Consider the following 26,899-nt stretch of genomic DNA (forward strand, 5'->3'; position numbering starts at 1 on the left):
GAGCTATCACCACCTCTTCCTTTCTTATCTGCACATAATTTTACCAACAATACCTGATGTTTTTGTTCTTCCACAACTATTTTTTTTTTTTTTGCTATTTCACTATCATGAAACATATCTCTAAACAATGAGCCTGCATTGTTAGCATAACTCAGAGGAACATTGGTTCTATCAAAAACATGTGAATAAACATTTGGTATGTATGACATCATCATCATCACTGTGAAATGTTACATCTAGTTTAGCATTTCTTTTTCTGCACTACATGTTATCTTTATGCTTATTTGAATAAAATGACTATATCACATATCCCTCCACTTGAAATAAGGTCGACATACAGTAAAAAAAGCAAATGTGATTCTCCTGCTTGCCACACTAAAGCATTTCAGTTCCTTTATATACTATACTGTCATCATGATTTGCTAAAATTTTACAACATATGGAAAATTTTGCATATACTGTATTTCCCCATGTATAAGACGCACCTTAATTTTGGGGGCCGAAATTTGAAAAAAAAAAAAATGTATTACATAAAGTTATTGAACTCAAGTTTTATTCATCATAAAATTCATACAACTCATCACTGTCAAAACTCCCATCCATTAGCTTGTCCTCATCTGTGTCTGATGACGAATTACTGTCTTCATATATTGCCTCATCCTCAGTTCCATCTATGGCATTTGAAATGCCACACTTCTTAAATGACTTGACAATGATCTCAATCTTGATATTATTCCAGGATCTTTTCACCCAGGTACAAACTTCTCCTATAGTTGGTTTCTTCACTCTTCCTGCTGGTGTCAAATTGTCCCCAGAAGACTTCATCCATTGGTTCCATTCGTCTCTCATGGCAGCTTTGAAGGGTTTGTTAATGCTGACATCAAGTGGTTGGAGCTGGGATGTCAAGCCTCCAGGTATGATGGCAAGTTTTGTTTTTTGCTCTGCAGCAATCTTCTTTGTATTTTTTGTTATGTGTGCCCCAAACTGATCAAGCACCAATAGGGCAGGTTTGCGTAAGTGCCCACCTGGTCTCCTGCTCCAAACTTTCTCAAACCAGATCTTCATCCCATCCTGATCCATCCAACCCTTGTCGTGAACGTGGACAATCACTCCTCGAGGAATGTCTTCTTTTGGCATTGTTTTGCATTTGAAAATAAGCATAGGAGGCAGCTTGGTTTCGTCAGCACAACAAGCTAGAACAACTGTATAATGGCTCTTTTCGTGTTCACTTGTCTTCACAGTCACAGTTTTCGCCCCCTTCTTATCAACAGTTCTGTTACTTGGGACACCAAATTGAAGGGGGACTTTGTCCATATTTGCAATCGGTCCCAACTCAAACTGAGGTGTCTTCCAACATTGAAAGACAAAACGATGAAATTCAAGGACCTTCTGCTCATAGCTTTCAGGCATCTTTTGGGCAAGTCTGGTGCGTGTGCGCATGCTTAGTCCATTCCGTTTCATGAACCTGAAGCCCCAATTGTGTCCTCCTTTGAAATCCGTAACTTCTTTTTTATCAGCAATTCTTCTTGCCTCATGCTGAACCATCTTTGTGGACACAGGAATTCCAATTGCCCTTTGTCCTCAATCCATATCTTCAATTCCCTCTCTAAATCAGGCCATTCTGCTGATTTGCCTCTAATGGCCTTCTTCTGCCGTGGCATTTTCAGTAGGGTTTCTTCTTCCCGTAGCCAGTCTTGGATTGTTTTCTAAGTTGGAGGAGGAGGACCAAACTTACATTCAGCAGCACGATTTCCATTCACTTTTGCAAACTGGATCACTTTTAACTTGAAATCAGCTGTACGAAAATATTTTTTGAGCCATTTTTGGGCAGAACGTGGCAAAACGTAACCTAATATACCGGTAACAAGTGTGAAACAATGAGCGCAAAGACAACAAGCACGAAAAAGCGGGAAATGCAAGTTAAAAAAATCTACAACCACTGTATAAGACGCACCCAGTTTTTATACCCCAAATTTTTCGAAAAAAGGTGCGTCTTATACATGGGGAAATATGGTATATCTTCTGAAATTTTAGGTCATATTTTTTTTGTCATCTTACTTAAAGAAATTGTTAAGATGACAGAAAGAAATTGTTAAGATAACTTCATGCCATACAAGTTCAAGGAGGCAGTAACATATTACAGAGAACATTATTGTGCATTACTGTTTTACAACATATATTAGCACAACTGATGGCCAGTTAAGTAGAAATTTTCATAATTTTTTTTAAAAAAAATTCTGATTTTAATATAGTTTTACTATTTTTTTGTGAAAAGAAAAAGATAGAGAAAAACTGTTACAAAATATGTTAAGGCAGCGACATAGAGAAGGGGGTCAAATCTACTGAAAATGTCAAATTCTCCATCATAAACCCAGTGTTGGCAGCTATAAGAGAAATGATTCTTTTGGATTTTAATCCACACTAGGATTTTAGCTCCTTTATATGCCATATTTTGTAACATCATGATCTGCTAAAATTTCAATATCTACTTTTTTTTATAAAATGACCCCCTCCACTCCTATTAGAACTATCTATCACCTAACATAATCATGTAAATTGTATACACCACTTCAGAGAAAAATGAGATATTTTAAAAATGTCTTTTTTCTCATACTGTTAATAAAACAATGCCATTTAGATCAAATGACATTGTTTTATCAATGACATGGCCACTTTATTAGGTATGCCTACCCTTCTTCAGTAACAGCATTGAATATTTTTACTATGTGACACAAAGCAGGTGGTCAGATAAGCAATTTGGCACAAGAACAAACATGATGAAAAATTGTGACTCTGAGCATGGCAAAGTAGCAGTGCATAAATGTGTCAGTATAATTATCTCAGAAACTGCCACTCTGCTTGCGTTCTCATGTATGACCCTGTCCTGCATGTATCAAGATTGATCCAATAACTAAATAGCATCCAGTCAATGTTGCTCCTGTGATCAGAAATGGCTTGTTGATGTGAGAAGCCAATGGACTGTAAATAATAACAGAAAGGCTACGGTCAGTCAAATAACAACCCAGTACAACAATGGTAATTAAAGTGGCATTTCAGAATGCACAACTTGTCATACCTTGTCATGGATGGAGTAACACAGCTGATGCTGAACAAGGTTCCATTTGTATTAGCAAAAAATTGCTGTTACAAATGGAACAAGTACAGTTACAGTGGGTTCGAGAACACCTGCATTGTTCACATATCCTGTCATGTGTGAACAATGCAGGTCACAGGTGGCAGCATAATGCTGTGGGGAGTGTTTGCGGTGTGCACTGGGCTCCTTGATACCAGTAAAGCAACATTTGGGTACCACTCTATTGTGTAGGACTGTAACTACTTACTAAATAGTTTATTAAGTAATTTTTATTACTGTAAAAAATCCATAGAATCATCCTCAAAAAAGTAAGGGACTAGTTCTCATTCTCTGTGTCTGTACCAAGAGAAAAACGTCCTCCCATGTGCTAGATTTTTTGACTTCAGTCTAGAACTAAGGCGTTCTGCAGATTCCTTTGGTAAATGTAAATCTCTTACCAGATCACTGAGTTCATGTGGTAAAAACAGTTGAGCACCAGACTCAAGGTCACCAGGCATGTAGGCTTCAGTTTCATCTTCAGAAGCTTCACTTTCAACACTCTCTGCTGCTATATTTTCCAATATAAGTGGAGAGAATAGAAGCTGCAGGTTATCTCCATGTGGGACTGGTCTAATGGTAGATGGAACATTAGGATATATAATGCCCTTCTTACTCTTTGCATTATATCTCTCTACATTAACTAAGCAAAAGTAACAGTCATCACAGTAGTTTGTAGGTTCCCCCCAAATCATGGGAACTGCAAATTGCATAAGCCTTCTTTTTACCATTTTTCCACAATCTCAGTGCTTCAACACAGGTTCGGCAACCTTTATATGTGGAGCCCATTGTTTATCTTGGGGCAATGAATTTCACTACAAAATAAGCACAATGCACATTTTTTTTTACAAATTTTGTAATATCTTGTCTTTGGATTGGTCAAACACTTGTGTGAAGACATTTCTCACTTTTCAGCACAAGTTTAACACGATAAACTCAAAAATAACTGAGCTCACATTGATAAACACTGCTGCATGAAGCTCTGAAATTCAACAAACAAATGACTGAAGGCAATGTTTCCAACATGTGAAGATTAAGTTTACAAATTCCCAACATTTACTCTTAACTTAATATATTCAATAATAAAACTCATAACATTAACTTAAGTGATCTATGAAAAAACTATACCTGATAAAAAAAATAAATAAATAATATTTCTGAACTCAAGTTAAAAACAGCTATTAGTTTACAAACATTGAAAAATAAGCAAAGTGGTGTAATTACATCAATATATTTGAATAATAAATAAATAGTATTGTAATAAAATAAATCAGGAGTCAGAGGTTTTTGAATCATATTTTACTGAACTTCTTTCTGTCCTATTATATTTTAATCAATAAAAATAAGAGAGCTGTTCAATAAAGAATTATCAAATTCTTTTTCAAAATATACCTTCATTAATCATCTGTATTTTGATGGTCCTTTTCAAAGCAGTCCCCATTTGATGATATGCACTTCCTCCAATGTTTCTGCCATACTTCAAAACATGGTGGAATCCATTTTTTGATGTAGTAGTAGGACTTCTTCTGATGACTGGAAATGCTTCCTCATAGCTCATTCTTTAACTGTGGAAATAAAAAAATCACAGGGTGCAAGGTCAAAGCTTTAGGGGGAGCAGATGAGGAACACATTTGACATTAATGTGGCTAAGTACTTGACAACAGTATGAGCAATGTAAGATCTCACATTTTCATGATGCAGCATCCGCCCAGCTATGTGCAGTTGTGGTTGTTTGCAACGAATGTCATCCCGCAAAGTGTGAAGTGTGCAGTACAGTTCTGTAGAAGAGTACCATAACAGTCGTATGACATGGCACAACATGCTGGTAAAACCATTCCTTGAATGTCAAAAAAGAGACAACCATAACCTTTCCTGTAGAAGTCACAACCTTTTTGCTTTTTTCAGCATTGGCAATGATATAGACTTTGCCAAAACAGAGCTTTGTTGCTTACCCTCTAAATGACTTCAACATAGCTTCATCATTTTGAAGTCATTTGTTGCTTACTGTCTAAATGAGTTCAAAATGATGAAGCTATGTCCCATCTGCCATTATCACCTTGTGTAGAACTTCCCATCTTCAGTAATCATCCGGTGCAGCTCTTGACAAACCTCCATGTGAACTTGCTGTTGCTTAGGGCCAATTAGTAGTGGAACCCTGAGTGAATAAACAAGTGTCACATCCAAATGATCATGGAGAATACCATGCATGCTTCCTACTGATATTCTCAACATCTCTGCCAGTTGCCTTATTGTTATGCAACGATCTTCTCTCATGATTACAGCAGCAGTGTTTGTTGTTATGGTGACAGCAGTGGCTGGAGCTCCAGGACCACCACTTTGTGATAAAATCACATCCAGCTTTAAAAATTATAAACTACCTGCAAACTATGCTATATGGAAGCATGGATTCACCATAAGCCTCTTTTAACATTTCATACACTTCAGCTGATGTTTTCTTGAGACGAAAACAATATTTGAAAGCAGCATACTGTTCCTTGTGTGTCACAACCATTGTTACACAGGCAAAACTGAACAGGCATAAATTTCACCAACCACCAAGGTCATGCACATGGGCAGACTACACAGTTTCTATGTGATGCAGCTTGGTGGTATGGTCTTAAATTCCACAGCTCAGCTAGAAATAGCAAGCAGTACAGTTGTTTATGAAAAATTATGATACTTTTTTATTGAAGAACAGCCCTCATATTTACACATTAAATTTACATAACATAATGACATTAATGGTTTTTACATCCAAAAAATTTTGTCTATCTGACCAATGAACACTGATATGACAAGGCAATATTCTAAAAGGAAACTTTAATTAATGTGCTCTGTTAAAACTATATTCCAAGAAAATAAATTTTCAGATTTTTCTAAAATATAATTTGAGAACTTGATAAGTGTGGCAGAGCTGAGTGGCAGCCAATTATAATAATTCTGAATAATGATTCATGATTTATCAAAAACATTCTTTCAACGTTTCTTATGTGCTGGAATGGCAAAGCCTTCAATTTGAATTAATTGAAGGTTTCAGTCCATTTTTCTAAGCACTCAGAAGCAATTTTATACATATCAAATATTCCATATTTAAATATCATTTCTTCACTATGAATCTGTGGTCAGCTAATATTTCACAAGCAATTGGGAGAACAAATTTTTATTCAGTGCACAATTTCAGCATTTCACTTATCGACGTACATATCTTATGACTTCTTTTGGGCAATTCTCAATTTGAAGAACATTCAGCATCTAGTATTTGCTTATTGGATATATCAAATACACTATAAATAGCATGAAATTAGGAGTCACTTAATGGCAATTCAAAAATTTTATAATAAATTTCTGTGTCTTTTCTTCTGAAAGAATAAATGCCTTCAATACTTTGCAATTTGCAAATATTTCAATTTAAATATTTGATTGCTTGTTAGTATAAACTTAATTAACAAGTTTTTGAATGTAGTAGTAGTAGTAGTAGTGGCACATGATGCAAGAAAGCAAGTGTAGGAGCTTATGCAGCATCAGCCAAAAAAAAAAAAAAAAAAAAAATCATCACACCATTCCCTCCAAATGCCTGTCCAGTTCCTCCTTAAATTTATTCAACCTATCAACTTCCACAACGACAGATGGAAGTTTGTTCCAGCAATTAACCACCCGCTGGCTAAAGGCAAATTTCCGCACATCTATTCTACATCTGTCCTTTCTTAATTTGAACTTATGTCCCCGTAGGTTCGTAATCTGAACAAGTGGAAGGATCCCATCAGAATTCAGCGTGCTCAACCCATTCAAGGCCTTATAGACCTCAATCAGATCACCGCGCAGGTGCCTAGTCTCCAGCCACTGCAATTTGCAGAACTTAAGCCTCTCTTGGTAAGAGAATCCCTTCATTCCCCTCACCAATCGTGTTGCTCTTCTCTGTACACGCTCAAGCAAATCTACATCCTTCCTAAAATGAGGCCTCCAGACCTGTACGCAGTACTCAAGGCGTGGCCTGACCATTGCCTTATACAGAGGGACAATCACCTCCTTTTCCCTGCTAGCAAAATTCCTATATATCATTGACAAAACCCCATGACCTGCCCTAGCAGCCTGTCTGCATTGCTCAGAAAACTTCATATCTGACTGCACAATTACTCCCAGGTCTTTTTCATTTTCTACCACCTTAAGTGTAGTACCACACAGTTGGTACGTTTCTCTGGGGTTACTTCTACCCATATGCAGTACTTTGCATTTGTCAAGGTTGAACTTCAGTTGCCACTTCTTAGCCCATCTGCCCAAATTATCTAGATCCTGTTGCAGTAGCACACTGCCATTACTGTCATTAACAACCCTGCCAACCTTTGTGTCATCTGCAAACTTCGACATTAAGCCTGATATACCTTCATCAATATCATTGATAAATACACAAAACAACAGTGGACCCAACACCGAACCCTGTGGGACTCCACTAATAACATTAGTCCATGAAGAGCAGCACCCATTGATTACCACCCTCTGTCTTCTCCCACTTAACCATCCTTTTATCCATTGTAGCAACTTACCCTTAATACCATTCTGCTCCAATTTGTACAGTAGTCTTCCATGCGCAACAGTGTCAAAAGCTTTCCTGAAATCCAAGTATATGATATCAAAATTATTTTTCGCATCCAGTTCCTTTGTGACCACATCATAATAACCAATCAAATTTGTCAGACAAGACTTTCCCTTAACAAACCCATGCTGTGTTTGAATTATTGCTGCAGTCTTGTCTAGATGATCCTGCAATGCATCTTTAACCAGTGACTCCATTATTTTACCCGGAACAGAAGTTAAACTAACTGGTCTGTAATTACTCGTGTCACCCTTCGATCCAACTTTGTGAATTGGGGACACATTTGCACATCTCCAGTCCGTGGGAACCTCCCCTGAGTCCAAGGATGCTCTCATAATTATGGCTAAGGGTTTGCTTAGTTGCTTTGCCGCCTCCTTTAAAATAACTGGATAGATCCCATCCACCCCAGGTGCCTTTCTTATGTTTAACTTCAACAATTTCTCCTCCACTTTGCTCTCAGTTATTACAAAATCATTAAGCACACTGCTACAATTTGATAACCTTCTTCCATTTTCAAACTGTAATAATTCCTCACGTGTGAATGTAGATGCAAAATACTCATTCAGTTTGTTTGCTATCTGAGCAGGATCATCAACAGTCGAACCATCGATGTCAAGTGGACCAATCATATTCATCCCCTTCCTTTTAGAGTTTATATAAGTAAAGAAATCCTTGCTGTTTTTCTTAGCATCCTTTGCCAAAGATTTCTCGTAATCCGCCTTCGCCTGCCGAACCTCCTTTGTGACCTGATTACAGACTAGCTTATATCTGCCACAGGCTTCTGCGTCACCTGATAATTTATATGCATCCCATGCATTTTTCTTCTCTGTCACGAGTCTCATTAGTTCATTTGATAACCATTTAGGCCTAAACCTTGAACGATATTTCTTAATCGGTATATAAAGTCTAGTAGCTTCCACGATTAATTCCTTGAATGCTTCCCACTTAGAATTTACTGTTGGTAACATCGTCAGTTGATCCCACTGTACAGAATTTAAAAACTGTCTGAGACCACTGTACTCCCCTTTACGGAAGCAAAAACCCTTTCCTTTACCCCTGACGGTAGTTACCTCTTTGAGTAAATCCCACTTCAGCACACTGTGATCACTGCCACCTAGTGGTTCCTTTATCTGCAAATTCTTAATACAGGAATGATATGTGTTAATAACTTATAGGCTTGACATAGCTGAGTGGTCAGGAGCACGAGTGCAGCAGCACATGCTCTTTGAGTGGACAGGAGCTCAAGCCCGTGACTGCTAAATACGATTAACATTTGTACTGATTGATTTATTGTAAACTCCACTGACCTGGTGGTCGTGCCGGAATATAAACAAGAACATCATTCAAACCACATTATTGTGGCAACAACACCAGGTGGAGTAGCGGAGCCTAGGTCAGCAGGTAGGTTGTCTCGTGCCATTTCATTAGCAATGGGAGAAGTGAACCACAAAATATTGAGCTTTCATTATTGAAACCTATTTCAAGGATGCCGACTCTGTTATCATGACACAGTGGTTGTTTCGCATTCTCTTCAATATCCCTTGTTGTGGTTCAGTTCCCAACCATAACACAATAAAACTATTGGTACAGAACTTTTGGCAAGTCTTCTGCAGTGAAGAAGAAACCACCAGGTGTCGTGCAAAGAGTATGAACACCGAAGAATGTTGAAAATGTGTTATCACAATGCAACGGTTATTTTGCATTCTCTTCAATATCCCTCATCATAGCTCAGTTCCCAACCATAACACGATAAAGCTATGGGTACAATTGGGTTTTGTGCAAAAAGTACAAATGGCAGAGAATGTTGAAAATGTGAGAAGGGCTGTCCTTTGGATTCCTTGCTGTTCAGCCAGAAGCAAGCTGCTATCCAGAGAATTTCCATTCAAAGCTTGTGCAGAATTTTGCATAAGGATCTCAATTTTCATCCGTACAAAATGGCAATTGTTCAAGAGTTATAGAGATTTGGCTATTTGCCTGAATTTTGCCAAGCAATTCCTTCAGATTATGACTGAGGAAGATGTTGAGAATGTTCTGCTTATGACAGATGAGACACATTTTGAATGTCATGTTGCATCAACAAGTAGAATTTTTGCTATTGGGTAGCTGAAAATCCAAAACAGCTCCATCAACGTCCTCTTTGCAGTGGGAGAGTTAGTGTCTGGTGTGGGGTTGTATCATTTGGAATCATACGCCCTTAATTCTTTGAAGACAATGGAGGCGGTACAGTTATGGTTACATTAGATCGCCACATGGAAATGCTATCAATTTTGTGGAGCCAGAATTGATCTTAATACTCTATGGTTCCAGCAAGTTGAGGCAACTGCTCATAAGGCAAGGACAACAATAAGTGTGTTGCATGAAATGTTTCCAGGGCATGTGGTCTCACAGAATGGTGATGTTCCATGACCAGCACATTCTATGGATTTAGCTGCTTATAGCAGCTGGCTGTGGGGCTACCTTAAGAGTAAAGTATATGCCCTATACCCATAAGCATTGAAGAATTAAAACAAAGTTGCAGAGATTACAGGAGAAATGATCTAGAAAGTGATGAGAAATCTTCAACGTGTACTGGAACAATGTGTGGGAAATGATGGGAGACACCTCACTGATATGATCTTTAAAAAATAAAATGGCATCAAATGTAATTCCTAGTGATAGTAATCATTAAATACAGAATTTCAGTGCATTATTTCATTTCAAAAATCATCAGGTTTCTCTGCCCCACGCTGTACATACATCTCCTAAAGAACAATTTCCTCAGAATTACAAAATTACAAAATAACAGTACACCCTTTAAGCAGGATCAAATTTGCATGAAATTTGCATAGCTGACACTGTCCATGTGGAATACCATCTTTTAGCACACAGGAGTGCTCTGCAAGATGGTACAGCAGGTGCACTCAAAATCTAAACCATACCATTAAGACCACTTGGAGAGAGAATAAAAGAAAGGGAAATATTTGCCATCTTATTTTCTTAGAATCAACCCAAGAAGCTGATTCTAAGAAAATTCTTAGAAGTATGAAAAGTTGAAAAGCTTCCTATGCTAGAGCAGTGGTAATCTGCTTCTGGTTGTGCAAGTCACAGTGATAAAGAAGCAGTTATGGGGCACAGTAAAGATATCACAGAATTTCATAGGGTCATGATGTGGAAGCCATGCATTGAGTGCTTCCACAACGGAAACAGCACGTCTTATCAGTAACTCACAGACCATTTTGGTTAAGGTGTACAAAGAATGGTGTCGAACAGGTGAAACAATTTCCTGTTGACAGAACTGTAAAGGATTATGCAAGGTGGAAAAGCAAAGAGTGCACTGCATTGTACAGGCTCAATGGCAGGTCACTATGTGATAGTTGACATTGCAATACAATATGGGGACTGCAAGAACAATATCCCAAATGACAATGCACCACACACTCAGACATATGGGTTTCCGCAAGAGACAACCCAACCTCACCAGTGATTATCGTCAAGTGAATGCTGTGGTGTCAACAACACACCGGTCAGACACTAGGAGACTGAAAATGAGCGTGTTGTTAGGATGATTGCAAATATTGCAATGTGCTGATGAACACTTTCATGTGTGGTGCAAGCAACATGTTCAGGGACCCATTATGCATGGTGCCCACTATCCAGGCAGGTGGCAGTGACTGCTTAATATGGACCAATGTTTCACTGGTGAGGTGTACTGGCAACTCTTAAGAGATCATGTGCACCCTGCCATGCTGCACTTTTTCCCAGACAGAAAAGCACCATATCATCAGACCTGCACTATGCACGAGGAACACAGTGAAGATTTCTATAGATGTCTGTAGGGATCTGCAAGTTTCATAGCTTGCACATCCCTGCAGACATCTATAGAAATCTAGTGGAGTCACTGCCTAGGCAAATACAGCTGTTGTCTGTGCGAATGGAGACCCAAAATGGTATTAGGCAACACTGCAGCCATTACCAACTCACTGCAGGATGGAAGCCTCTTCAACAATCATGCTAAGGGAAATGGACCATAATCTGCCATGCTAGTCCAGTGCAGGTTGGCAGATCGATCATATTTAGCAGTCAGGGGCTTGAACCCTGGTCTACTCAAAGAGCATGTTCTACTGCACTCCTGCTTCTGACCACTCGGCTACAGAGGCCGTGGTCATAATTTCAGTGATTACTTGGTGTATTTCCTTTGGTAATTTGTGTACAGAGCATTCAAAAATAACATCCAATTTTTTACATCACATACAGATTTTTTATTTTTTTATTTTTTTATTTTTTTAACAAAACAATGTTTTTATGTTTTTAAATAAAATAAGTAAATGTGATGTAGTAGCATTTTTTTATTGATTACAAAGTTGGTAACCACCAGTTACTGGTTTTTTTAGTACTATCCCAAACAAAGAACCATCCAAAAGTGTTGAGAATACACAGAAAAATAGGAGATTAATATATAATTGAATATATTTTTAGGAAACTTCATTCTTTGTACTGCTTTAGTTTGTATGGTACATGCCAAATAAACCAGTGTTTGTTTCTGAGTTTCTGTTCTATAGTACAGTACAGCAACAAGAAGCTGCATAAATAAACCTGATGCATTTTACTACATTTGTAACGCATTTGTTTCAAAAAAAAAAAAAAATTGTAAAATGTTGCAAATACATTTAACTACAAATGTAGTAAAATCCATTTGTGGTGCACAAAAAAGAAAGGTAAAAACATGACAGAATTTGTTAAAAAGGCATATTGTGCATATTCTTCAATGAAACTTAGGAATCATGATAAACCATGGGAAGTCTGTTAAGAAAAAGTTTTAATGAAGAAGCCACACAGTTCAATGCCAGTTTTTTTTTTACCTAAGGAACAAGGCTATAACGTTATAAACTAGAACATTTCTTATCACAAAATCTATCTGCTATTAGATTCTTTGTGTACAGACTTGATCTGCCTATGCCTTCTCCATCATAAACTCAGAATTACAATTTCATCATCAGATTCTCAATATAATATATTAAATATGGTGACAACGGCTACTCCCAGCTTGAAATGTATGCTGAAATGTAAATGTAAACCTCAACAGTTCATAAAAAATGAGCTAAATGATTTGGTGAAAGATGTGGGTCTTCCAAAAGTTTGCCAATCTCAGGCAGAGGGAGCAAGGTCCTTGATGTTATACTGGGTTTTTTAGACAATAAAGATCATGTCTACTATGATATGAAATGGTGAATTATGACTAAAGTAGTCAATGCACCAAGGAACTTCCAACAGTAACCAACCTAAATTTATTAAAATTTCAAATAAACACTGCACTTTCATTGTGATTAATAAAGTAACTATTATTCTTATCAAAAAAGATGTAGTTTATCTACTTACTTTGCCCTTAGGTGTTTTGAATATTTCTCATTCTGTTTAGAGATTGTCAGCTTCGTGACCTTTCTAAAAGATTTTACTTTATCTTCCAATCTAATATGAAAAAATGAAATGTGTTAGCTTATAATCAGTAAAAGAAAAGTAATGCAGAAAAATAATTGATTTTACTCTTGATTTTAAAAACTTCCATTCAATGAGGAAAAAAATTTAACTTGCACCAAAGTGCAAGTTAAATCTATGTGCTCATAAGATAGGGAAAATGGTAACATGGGTCATGGCAGCTGCCTGCAAGCATCTCACTCTGTTCATGAACATGCTCTTTACCAGTTTTCTTAGGGCTGTATCATCACAGCCCTAAGAAAACTGGTAAAAAGAGAAAATATGTGCATCTGAGTGTTGTACAATTGAAACTGCTAGAGAAGTCAGACTCTGGTGTGTCTGTTTCCCATGTCTATGAGGAATATGGTGTTATACTGTTATATGGAGTTATATGGTATTATGGTGTAAAAAACACAAACTACGTTGATGTTGTTGTAAAAAACAAAGCTAATCTTAAGGAGTCTGACTCTGAAGATTCACCAGTATCTCAACTTCAGCTTTTTAACTCCAACTCTGAATAACGTTTTTCAAGGCACTACTATATGATCACAGTGAATTATATTCTTCTACGTATTATGTATCAAGCAATAAAGTCAAGGTAATTAAGTTTTTTATTGTCCAATTTTATTTTAGTGTTTCAAATGCATACATATACAAAGTAACTGTTTCAATTATCAATTACATGGGGTACAAATGAGCTTTTAAAAAACTTTAATGCCCCCATCCCGTGAGTATGGGCTTGGCACACCCAGGGTCCTTAGCTGGATATCATCATTCTTCTCTTTCTTGGTGATTCTTTTCTACTCTTGTTCTCTCTCTCTCTCTCTCTCTCTCTCTCTCTCTCTCTCTCTCAGGGTAATTCTGAAATTTTTATTGGCTGGTGCAGCATAAGCCTCAGGCTTCCTTGCACCATATAGCTAATAATAATTAGTCCATAAAATCTAGGCTTTGCCATAATGCCAATTAACAGATATTCTTCATTATACCTGACAAAATGTGTTGATTTGATTCTTAATGGTAATGTATGCATTCATGGCCTCTGTGGGCCTGACATAACCAAGTGTCAGGAGCATAAGTGCAGTAGCACGTGCTCTTTGAGTGGACCAGGGTTCAAGCCCGTGACGGCTAAATACGATTAATGTTTGTATCGATGATTTATTGTAAATTCCACTGACCTGGTGGTCGTGCTGAAGTATAAACAAGATTTTTTTTTTTTTATGTATTCCTCCATTATGTGCTGGATCTCCATTATCTTGCTCGGAAAACACACGAGGTGGGCATAAATTTAAATTGAGGAAGGATTGTTACATGATAAATGTGCAGAAATTTGCTTTCAGAGAGTTCTTTTTGGCTCGTGTTATATAAGCCTGCTTACTTGAATCATTTGCCATTACTAGTACTGAATAGAAGAATAGAATGGAAAATGAGCCATATTAGTACCTGGTATGATTTTCCCACGAGGGCTGTTCAGTTTCTAGTCTTATATTTATTAAGGATCCAAGCAGGGAAGCCACAAGCAAACTTGCATGTATCCTATTTACCTCCTGCTCCTTGCTCCATTTTCACTGCAATGTGACTAGGTCTTGGTCACACTGTAGTGAATATATTAATCTTATGTGCAGTGTACGAAAGGTAGAACAGTAAGCAAATCTGTGTACAAAAATTTACAATATACTACAATAAATACCTGGGGCTCAGCACCACAAACCAACACATCCAAAAATGAATAGATGCCAACTTTTGATTTTGAAGAACTGGAGATTGAAGAATTATAAGCAGGGGGAAAGTAGGAGATTTTTTAAACAAAACAAGTAGAAAACATGCTTTTTCTTGCAGAAAAGAGCAAAGCAGATTTTTCAGAAAATGTATGAGGTAAGTGCACACAGCAGTTAACTTGAGAAATGTCAAGTTGATTAACTTGACAATTGTCCTCTTCAGAAATGTTGAGTCAAAGCTCTGTTTGTAATAATTCCTGCCATCTTGGCCGCCAAGAACATTTCCAAAGCTTTACCAAAAAAAAAAAAAAATCACATGAACTCAATTATTGTTTTTCTCATCTGGCTGAACATCCTCTCATGAGGGAATATCAATACTTTCTTCTTTCATAATAGCTTCTGGTAGAATATCTTCACATTGAAATTAACAGAACTTATAGTTAATACAAAGCAAACATTGCTTCATCTTCAATGATATTCAGAAGTACTGTAAACTTGTCCACAAAATATTTCAAATTCTAAAATGATGCACTGCCAATTAATGAAATTTGTGCTATCTCAGCATTTATAAGATAATTTTTCCATGGGAACTTTTGAGCACTATAGTTGCATATATCAATAAAGTACCTCCTCACTTAACAAAAAAGGAAAATCTCCTACTCTTGTTTTAGACTCCCCACAACCATGGCAATATAAATGCCTATAACTGAGTCAGAATCACCCATCAAGTTTAGAGTGCTATGGTAATCAACTTCAAAATGGAAGCTGAAGACATAAAAAATGATGGGATAAATAACAAATCTGCACATAAAATTCTTCAATGCATCTAGAAATAATGACCTCAGTATACAGATGTGAAGTACATCAGATTGAAGCTTGCCTTTCACCAGTCCAACTTTCCTAACAGTGAGGTAATTTTCCTTGGTGATTTTAATGTCCTCAACTCCAGCTGGATTCAGGTTTCTAGCCATGCAGACCTAGCTGGTCGAGATACTGAGGCTTTTGAAATTACTAATAACCTCACACGGATTGTTCATTTATGCTACCAGAATACTAGACAATGCAAATCAAACAGCCAACCCTCTATATCATTTTCTCACAAACTTCCAAGTACGTAGTTGAGTTAAGTCATCCTCTAGGGACCCCAAATAACTTAGTGATGGTCTCTTCTCCAATGGAGCCTTTCTCTCATAGCCATTCTCAGTCTCATCTTGTTTGGTATTACAAGAATGCAAAACGGGATGATATGCGAAATTTCTATTCTTCTTTTCCTTGATTGGATTACTGTTTTAAATCTGCTGTCAGTGTTTGATCAGATCGTGTCAATGAAATGAAATTATTCTTGTACGGATGAAATCCTTCATTCCACACTCCACCTCCAAATCTCATCCTTTATCTAAACCTTGGTTTTCCAAAAGTGTGCTAAGGCTATTCAAGATAAGAATGTGGTATATTGCCTTTCATCCAAATCGCCAAGTTCATTTTCTGCCTACATCAAAGATCACAACAATTACAAAGTAGTTATTAATCAGTCCAACTTTGAACAGGTTAAGAGTAGAAAAATTATTTCTTGTCCAAATGGTAGTCGAGCAATCTGGTCTCTTGCCAAAGCTATTGGCCGCATCTTTTGCTCATCTGTATTCTCAACTCTGTTAAAATGTAGTGGTTCTATTACCACCTCAGCTAAGAATAAAGCTGACCTACAAACATCTTACTTTTCTTCAAAACTCTTATATGTTGAGGATCTTGGTAAACCAGCTCTTACCATTCCCCGTACACTCCACTCAATGCTTCCTCTGGTCTTCCATCAAAAACACATCAGAAGAATTTTGAAAAATCTTGATGGCAAGAAAAGTCCAGGTCATGATGGTATTTCTCCACTTGTTCTCAAAACCTGTACACCTGAACGTACTCCTGTTCTGTGTTGCCTTTTTAAACTTTCTTATTCCACTGGTGTTTTTTCTTCTGCTTAGAAATTTGTTTATATCCAGCCAATTCCTAAAAAAAGGGTGACAAATCCTTCCCATTCAATTATCATCCCATTGCACTTCTATTCTTTCTAAAGTAATGGAGAAATCCATTACCTGCCAATTCCTAAACTACCTTGAAACCTTCTATGTGATCAATGACTGTCAATATGGGTTCCATCAGTGTCGATGCACTGGTAATATACTGGCTTATGTTACCTATCTATGGACAAATTCATCAGAAAAGTTTGGTGAAACTCAAGCAGTTGCTCTTGACCATGCCTAGCATAAAGTCTTCTAAATAAGCTTCCATCTTATGAATTGCCAACTGTTTTGTTTTTCTTCTAACTTCTCCACTCATGCTGGTATCTCCAAGGTTCAGTTTTCTATCCCACTCTTTTTTTCATGTATATTAATGACCTTCTTCCAGTGACTTGAAATCCTATCCATAAATTTGCTGATAATAGCATGTTGCATTCCACCTTCCAGTTGGAGAAACCCTGCCCTGCAAAAACAGCTTCACTTTTTTGAATTTCCACTACCAATTCTTTAAATGCTGATCTTCAGGTAATTCTTCGTGGGGGGAAACTACATTAGTTGCTTTTAATCCTTCTAAAATGCAGTCCTGTCTTTTTTCTCTCAAAAAGGATTCTTCTGCTCCTATGCTTATTTTCAACAACACTCAGATTGCCAGACAAGATCACATATCACCATAGGGATTACCCTGACTTCTAATTGCTATCTTGGCATAAGCACATCACAAATATTGTTTTCCTTTGCATCTTAAAAATTGAGTTTTCTCTTTTGCTCTCAGCATTACCTTTCTTCTGAACAACTATTTACTATGAACAAATTTCAAATCCACCCACATTATGGTGGCACCCCATAACCTCTCTCAGGCTTCTAAAACCCCATGTAAAAAAAAGCAGTTAGCTTAATCCACAAATCATCTCTTACAAAATCTCTCCACACTCTGTCTTACAAACATTCTGTTTCTGCTGCCTTTCCTATAGATACTTCCATGGACATTCTTCTGAATTGGATTCGAAAATTCCCCCTCTCTTCCAAACCAGTCACTACTGACAAGGACACTACTGACACTATGCTGCTGCAACAGGATCTGGAAAGGTTGAGCAGATGGGCTGAGAGGTGGCAAATGAAGTTTAACATTGACAAATGTAAAGTACTACACATGGGAAACAGCAACCCCAGAGCAACGTATGAACTCTGTGGTACTACACTGACAGTGGTAGAGAATGAAAGGGACTTGGGGGTGGTTGTGCAGGCAGATATGTTCTCTGAGCAGTGCAGACGGGCTGCAAGAGTAGCTCATGGAGTATTGTCAATGATATACAGGAATTTTTCCAGCAGGGATAAGGAGGTGATTATTCCCTTGTATAAAGCAATGGTCAGGCTACACCTAGAGTACTGTATACAGGTCTGGAGGCCTCATTTCAAGAAGGATGTAGAGCTGCTGGAACGAGTACAGAGAAGGGCAACAAGATTAGTGAATGGAACAAAGGGGTGCTCTTACGAAGAAAGGCTTAAGTTTTGCAAATTACAGTGTCTGGAGACTAGGCACCAGCGAGGTGATCTGATAGAGGTGTATAAAGCCTTGAATGGTTTAAGCATGCTCAATGCTGATGGGATTCTTCCTCTAGCTCAGAAAAATCACCTGAGAGGGTATAAATTCAAATTGAGGAAAGACAGATGTAGGATAGACGTACGGAAATTTGCCTTTAGCCAGCGGGTGGTTGGTTGGTGGAACAGACTTCCATCCCTTGTGGTGGAGGTTGATAGCCTAAATAAGTTTAAGGCTCAGCTGGACAGATTTTATGAACGAACAGAGGGGTGAAGTGGAAGTGGGTTTTTTTTTTGGCTGATGCTGCATAAGCTTGCTTTCTTGCATCAAATGCCTCTACTAATGCTAATGCTAAAATGCAGTCAACATGCGCTGTAACCAGTTAGCATCCTTTTACTGTCCAACTTAAAACTCACAGAACCAACTCTTCTTTCTGTTTTCGGGCACATTTTCCTTTTACACTTATTTCCTGAAAATTAAAATCTACAGAAGTTCAATTCTAATGTCAACAAGTATCTTCTTTCATCTTATCAACCTTGAAATCACTCAAAATATTAAGTACTATAGGTTCTAATACCTTTTGTGTTTGGGAGTTTGATAAAAAAAAAAAAAAAAAAAAAAAAAAATGAAGTTCTCTGATTAGTGCAGACAGGCCAGGACAGCACATGGGATTTTGTCAATGATATACAGGAATTTTGCTGGCAGTGAAAAGCAGGTGATTTTCCCATCATATAAAGCAATGGTCAGACCACATCTTGAGTAGAGCATACAAGACAAAGCCTCATTTAGGAGAGATGTTGGGCTGTAGAACATGTATAGAAAAGGGATGCGCTCTTTCCAAGAAAGGCTTCATTTCTGCAAATTGCAGCATTTGCAGACTAAACCCATGTATGGTGATCTGATTAAGGTATTTATGGCTTTGAATGGATTCAGCAAGCTCCACACTGATGGGATTCTCCCTCTTGCTCATGTTATGCACACGAGCAGGCATAAATTCAAACTGAGGAAGGATGATTGCAGAACAGATGCGCAAAATTGTGCCTTCAGTCAGCAGGTGGTTGATTATTGCAACAAACCCAGCTGTTGTGGAAGTGGATACCTAGTGAAAGGACTAGATAAACTATTGAAGGAGATGGACAGGTGATGTGAGAAGGGGGTTTTTTGATGATGCTATATAAGTTTGCTTTCTTGCATCATTTGCCACTCACTATTAAATCAATAATTTGCACATGAAGTGATTATTTTAGTTTTGTAACTTTGTAAGTTTCCTTAATTTGACATGCAACACTTAAAAAAAATCAATCATAACATTATACTAAATATGCCTTATGTTTTACAATAAGAGGAAATATATATAAAAGAAAAATAAATATTATTTTTTATTTATATAAAAAGAAAAATTTTATATAAGAGGAAATATAAAATTAATTTACATTTGGCTAATTTTAGGCCAAAAAGTGATCTGGATCATAATTTTTTTTTTTTTTTTTACTAATACAAAGCAATAGGTTACCTGTTTTCTAATATGGACCCTGTGGGGACCCCTAGAACCAAGACACATGTGACCTTATTTTTAGAGCCACTAAACATGTATACCAGGATCCCAAACTACTTAGATCTGGTAATGCTCTCTAAACTCATCTATGTGATTTAGGGGATGTGGAGAATTATAATATAAAGCACGCACGCACACACACACACAAAATATATATATCTTACTAATTAATTACTTAACTGATAGCCTTTACTAAGTTATGGAAGTTACATGCCTGGATATATTTCAACACTCTGGGTTATTAGGCTTAGGCAAAGAACTATTTTTGCCATCATTTATGAAAATTCTATACAATTACCTGTGACAATAGCACACCATTTAGATAAAATAAATACATATAGTGAGAATATATATACCTACTTCAAGCTCTCTCTCTATGCAGTATTGAGCAAGACATGCTAGGTAGTCTTACTCTTATAATGGACCACTCTAACACAGGATATATAGAAATTAGAAAAATCTAATATACTTTAGACAAAAGACAAATAAACACACACACACACACACACACACACACACACACACACACACACACACACACACACACACACACACACACATTAAATTAAATTTAATTTAATTTAATTAAGAACAGCATCTTGAGTTACCACTGTGTTAGTGTTCGTGCTCAACAAATTACAATATGCACCAAAAACTGATTATACCTAAAAGTATATACAGTACTTTATATACCCAGTTCCACTTGCAAAAATAATTTATGGCAATGTTAAAGGGAAATTATTTATTACTATATACCATAAATAAACTTCGACAAAAATGTAATATAAAAATTTTTATTGTTTCAGTTCACATATTCAAAAAAATTTGAGAAAAAATTAACAGAATTTGAGGTTGTCTTCAAATTCATACATAACACACAAATAGTGATTTAATGAAAAAAAAAAAAATTTATTTCTAATCTCTATAACCAGGGCCAGTGAAAGCAGGCCTGCACTGCAGGCGTGTGCCACTACAAGGTGGGCACCATTTCAAAGTGTTAGTATGAAGTTTCATTCTTTCTTTAAATTTTTGTAAACAAATTAAGTAATAATAATTAGGTAAGTCAATATAATTGCTGCAAATTTACATATTCTGCATAAAAATAAATAAATAAATTGCCATTTGTTTAGGGGCACTCATTTCAGCTTTGAAGGCAGGCGACGTCCAGCCTAGTGCTGGTACTGTCTATAACAAACAACTAAATAAGATTTTAAAATCTTTCCAAAAGTTAGCCATATTTATGAGAACATCCTGCCTTCATTATTCCTATATTATTTTTTACTAGTTTGTAGAAGTTATCACATGGCATCATGTAGTTATATAAAATAAAAACTGTGGAATTCAGAGATGAAATTTCCAGCCTGTTTCAATCATCAGTCCATAGTCCATTGATTAATAGGAAAATACTTTCTGTATTTGCATTATGAGCCAGTAATGCAAATAAATAACTGCAAACTGTAAAAAGCTCACTCTTCTGTTTGCTGCACTTGATCAAATCAAAAGCTCTTGCCATTTCTCAATGCATGATTTTGAGGCCTATTTTGTTTTATCATTTTTTATTTTTCGAATACAAACTTTTTTAAGACAGAGAATTGTTGGACAAGTTCATATCCATTCTCAAGTTCACGAGAAACAGTAATACACTTTGTACCTTCTCCCGCATTAGAATCTTTCCTAGCAGCATTCACTCAAATATATTGTATTTATTCAATGGCACAGACCAATCTTTCAGATTATCTTTAATTGATTGATAGCAGTCTTTAACTTCACCATAAAACAAAATTCTTAGTCTTTCAGGCACTTTAGTTTTCTGAAATATTTCTTTTACTTTTAGACAGAATGAAATTTTTAACTAAATTTTCCTGAATTGATTTTATTACTTCAATATGGCTTTTTCCTTTTTATTACTTCATTTATTTAAATTTGTTCCTTTTCAATGTTTTCGATTTGATTGTGAACAGGAATTATCACAGAGTACACAAACTAACACTCCCTTAAAGGATTATCGAAAAAAAATATCTGAGAAACATTTTTGTGCTTTTTCTTCTGAAAGATAGATTTTCAAAGCTTAAAAATGTTTCAATATCCTATCAATAGCTGAATGTAATGACAGTCAAGGCATTTTAGAAAGCAACGTTAATTCTTTGTATTTGATATCCACAAATGAACAAAATTCTTTCAGACATTCTGTCCTTACAGTATGGTTAGAAAAATTGGAAAATACCTTAATAACAAGAACTTCGATATTGCAAGATAATCTCCCTAGTCTACACTGAATTCCATTACGCAAAACACAAGCAGAACAACCAACCTCTTGAATATCAACACGAACTTGACTTCTCAGTGTTTGTATGACATCGTTTTTAACTTTACATTTCAATCCACTAAAATTTGTGTTTGTATTGCCTGTTCTAAAATCAGTGCATCTCTTTAAGTCAATATCTTGTACCAATAATATATCAAGTACAAAATGTGCTAATTTAATTTTCACTTCAGCCTCTTAAGAAAAATAATACACTACAAATAAAACAATTTTTTCTGCCTTGTAGTTGATGGTATTAGTAGATATACTATTTTAAAAAAAAAACATTTTAAAATCTTCAACTTCATTACGGCAAAATGGAGCAAAAGTTCCTTTAATTAATTGCCAATATTTTAGTCAGCCTACAGGAAAACCTTTTTGCTGTGTTAGAATCGGAAAATATTTTACAAAATATTCTTTTATTCCCTTTTATTCTGCTGATTCTAAAGCATCAATTGTCCCTTTTATTCTGCTGATTGATCAGCAGAATAAAAAGGGCAATTGATGCTTTAGAATATGATAAGCTGAGGTAATTTCATTAATCATTATACTGTCTTCCTCAGCAGAATCTTTCTTGTCAAAGTAAGTGGCAATATCTTCCTGATGTACCTGGACAATTTAAAATTGAATATTGATGTTTCTGTGATGATATATGCTGCTTAATGTCCAATTTTCCTCTATAGTCCATATTTATGTAACAATTATGTAAACCACACAGCTTCTTCTGCATTCTGGCCTTTTTTAACAAAACTCCATTGCTTCCTGCATTCCTCTCCGTACCTGCATAGTCTTTTTATTGAAAATTGATAAATTTAAAAATAAAAAAATAGCACTAAGTTTTTAAATTAAAACTGTAATCTACTCTGAAGATATTTTAATAAAATAATTTAAGAGTATGTACTTAGTATGTATGGATTTCTAAATTAATGAGAAGTTAGCTTTTGATAATGAAACTGTGGAAGAATTGATGCTTACACCCAATAATTGGAATCATAAAAGTTCTTACATCTTCATTTTCAGTTGATTGGCCATGTTTCAACCTTGATAACAGCATTAAAGCAGTGTAATACAGAAAACTTGTAAGACTTGAACTGAAACAATGTGTTCTAATAAGCAAGCACATAATACTTGCTTAATCACTGCATGCAACTTTCTGGTAGGTGAAGCTGAAATGTCACTAGCCTATTACATTATTTCAATGTGTATAGATGCCCAGAAGACGAATACTGAATTAGTCACAAAGCAAAAATGAAATTTAATTTAAAGTTCTATGTAGATTCAGTCACTCATCGAAGAGAGTTTTGCCTTGTTGCTGCACGATTACTCTCTTCTTTCATATGGGGATAGTCCATTTAAAATGTTTTTGTGAAAAATGAACGAGAAACAAAGTAGACAACATTTCCTACATTGAAGCTATTACTTTTTATTCATATTTAATCATAAAGGTTCCTGAAATGTTGAAATATGGGACATTCCTATGTCCTGACAATGCTTTTCAGGAAACCAGAAGAAAAATGCTGAAAAATGGGATGTCTGGTCACCCTAAGTAAGACTGAAGGTCTGACTATATCAAAAGCCACTGACAGGTAGAAATAAAATTTGTTCCAACAGGGATTTCTAGAACAAACTTCCACCTGATGTTAGAGAAGTGGATTTAAATAAATTTAGGGAAGAATCAGACAAATTATTAGAGGGGATGAACAGATGACATGGGTAGATTTTTTTGGCTGATAACATATAAGCTTGCTTGCATCATTTGCGACTGCTGCTAATACTAATACAATCACCACCTCCTCCACTACACAATTCTTTTTCTGGATCAGCTCTCAATCCCTACCCAATTATACTGTGCCACCACTAGCCCCAAACACCCTCAACGGCACACTCTTGAATGCCTAAAATATGCCTAAAACACTCCCGATTTTGCTTTCCCTAATTCCCCTCAAAAGATGACCTCAACTTGTTGCTACCCAATTGTATTAGCTTGAATCACCTGCATTCAAGTCCCACAAGGAAACCTACACTATTCTTGAGTCTACCTACTGAGACTAGTTACTTGATAGCTGAGTCCAACTATCATCTGGGCCCCTCCCACACCCAGGGAATATGGGGGTTAGGTAGACCCCTCCCCACCATTGCCCTTTGCAGACTGTTTGTTCCTATAGTGTAGACTGCCATTTGGCACTGCACCTTCCTACACTCACTCACTCACTCACTCACTGAAGCATCACATGACTACGTGGACAAGCTAATCCTATTATCCTATGAACCACCATATGTGAAACCTCATAAGAGCAGTGCGCAGAAATTAACACATGACACATACCATCTACTAATCCTGCTGAATAGTAGAACTGTTTTTTACCCCCACCTAGAAAGATTAAGTGAATGGGGGAGATCTATCCATAATTAACACACTAATCTTACATAGAAGTACCCTGTTACCTACACGCGTGCGCACACACAAAGAATGAATGTGCAAGTGAATGGCCTTAATCTGAGACTGAATGAAATCCCAACTAACCCTACCTCTCACTGCTTCCTTGGTTTTCCTTTCCCCATCTGGTTGGGATACAAAACATGAGTATTCACCACTAGCAGACAGTTAAGGGAACACAGCCAGAAGCATAGTAAGCATCACTGAAAGACGAATATTTCCCTCATATACAATACCCAGAATAGTAACCATCCATAACAAAGGAAAATAGAAAAGCCATTTGGAAAACAAAATTAGTATTTAACTTGGTGACCATGGCCAGCCTGTGTAAAATTGGTGTGGGGGGGGGGGAATAGCCAATTACCCAAACATGACATTACATGAGGCCCAATGGTGAGGATGAGTTTTATCCCAGCATTCCTGGCCATACACTACTCCAACAGAGCATTCATACCTGCCTGGCAATTGCTGTTAAACAGCTGGTACTACAGAATAGGCACCTCCGTAGCCAGGTGAGAAGGAGCAGCAGTGCGTAGCACACGCTTCTTGATTAGACCGGGGTTTGAGCCCGTCACCATCAAATACGGAGGATGTGGAGAGGTCAGGGAATGACCACCGCATATCCCGGAGCAATATGGCCTTAGTTGCTAATGCCCCTAAAAACCAAATAACAACAACAACTACAAAATAGTGCATAACACTCTGGCATTGTGATTTCCTCTGTTTGTCCTACTTGCACCTGCCAAGCAGAAGCCATCTCAAAGAATGTGAATATTGTCAAAATAGAAATGCTGTGGCTGCATGTTACACCCAATTCTGCATGCTCTCCCAGAGTAAGTCTCTACATGGCATGGGAGTAAGTCTCTACATGGCATGGGATGGGAACTAGCCAGCAAATTTCCAGAATATCTGGTGGCTGCCTGCTAACAGGCCAGTCATACAGCAAAAACACAATGTTAAATAACACACATACATGACTGGCTATGCAGAGATGTTATAACACAGATGACATTGGTGGATGAAGGAAAATTTCTGGACAGTGAATCCATATTCCACATGTTATTCTGGTATATTAGCTGCAATAAAACAGTTACAGTGAAATTATTAACCTTTTCTGGCTACAGTGGCCTGCTGAGTACAAACGGAAATTTATTTATGCACAATTTAACTTACAAGATTGTTTCATCATCTTCATCTCTCCATACAGGTCTCTTTTCATACTCCTCTGAAACAGTAATGCTATCTTGAAAGTTTATATCCAATTCTTTTGCTACCTGTTTGTTATCTGATTTATTCTTTAGCTGAAAGGAAAAGATAAAAGCTATAAAGAAAAGTTTTGATTGAAAAATAGTAAAACTACTTCTATATGAATGATGTTCTAAAATAAAAAAAAAAAATAAAAATCACCTATTAATCTTATAATAGTGAACAGATTTCATCATATATCTTGAAACTATTAACAATTTTAATCTGCTGGAGGGTGTATAATTTTTTGAAATGTAAAGCATGTGGGAAATGAGCCAATCCTCAATTTTAAACTCTTATATCGTGACCTTTAATATTTTGTACTCATTTATTTCACACTAATTACCAACACTAAATGAACTCAATACAAAATATCATTTTTTTATTGCTTACAATTTTACTTATTTTTTAAATACAATTCCTAAAGGGATTTTTTGGCAAATTTTACACCTCAATTTTAAAAGCAAATAGTGCAAAAGAAGAGGAATATAGTCTTTCACATCATATTCATATCTATAGTACATTGGACCCATGCTTTCTGATATTAATCCATTCAAGAGACACCATCATATCATGAAATTATTGTAATCTAAACCCAATAACACATCGTTTTTTAGTAATTCGTTCCAAGACCTCGGAAGTTAAAATTTTTGCTATATAACTAAGCTATTTATTTCTCTAAAAGGTCATTTTTAATGAAAATTGTACATATTGATTAAAAAATTGATTAAAGCACAACATAGAAAATCACTTCAACTAAAGGATGCAGAAACAAAATACACAGCCAACATATCTACAAATGCTGCTATTCACTGAGAGGAAGGACAACATGATCTGGTCAGATACAATCATAAGCTTGTCTAAGTAAATTAAGTAGGTGCTGGTTAACATGATCACTGATTAGTACAATCAACCCTTTATAGA

At 36.4% G+C, this 26,899-nt stretch overlaps 1 protein-coding gene across 1 annotated transcript in view; it reads right to left on the reverse strand.

The window, feature by feature from the left end:
* wcd (U3 small nucleolar RNA-associated protein 18 homolog wicked) overlaps window positions 1-26,899 on the reverse strand; it is a 207,887-nt gene that overhangs the window by 153,015 nt on the left and 27,973 nt on the right. The window contains exons 4-5 of the mRNA XM_090379888.1: window positions 25,904-26,031; window positions 13,077-13,166 (exon numbers count right to left, since the gene is read on the reverse strand). Of these exons, the coding sequence (XP_090236014.1) occupies window positions 13,077-13,166; window positions 25,904-26,031 (218 nt within the window). The remainder of the gene's footprint in view (window positions 1-13,076; window positions 13,167-25,903; window positions 26,032-26,899) is intronic.

This window comes from Mastigoproctus giganteus, chromosome 8, assembly GCF_048544385.1.
Source record: "Mastigoproctus giganteus isolate SK-2022 chromosome 8, ASM4854438v1, whole genome shotgun sequence".
Classification (NCBI taxonomy): Eukaryota; Metazoa; Arthropoda; class Arachnida; order Uropygi; family Thelyphonidae; genus Mastigoproctus; species Mastigoproctus giganteus.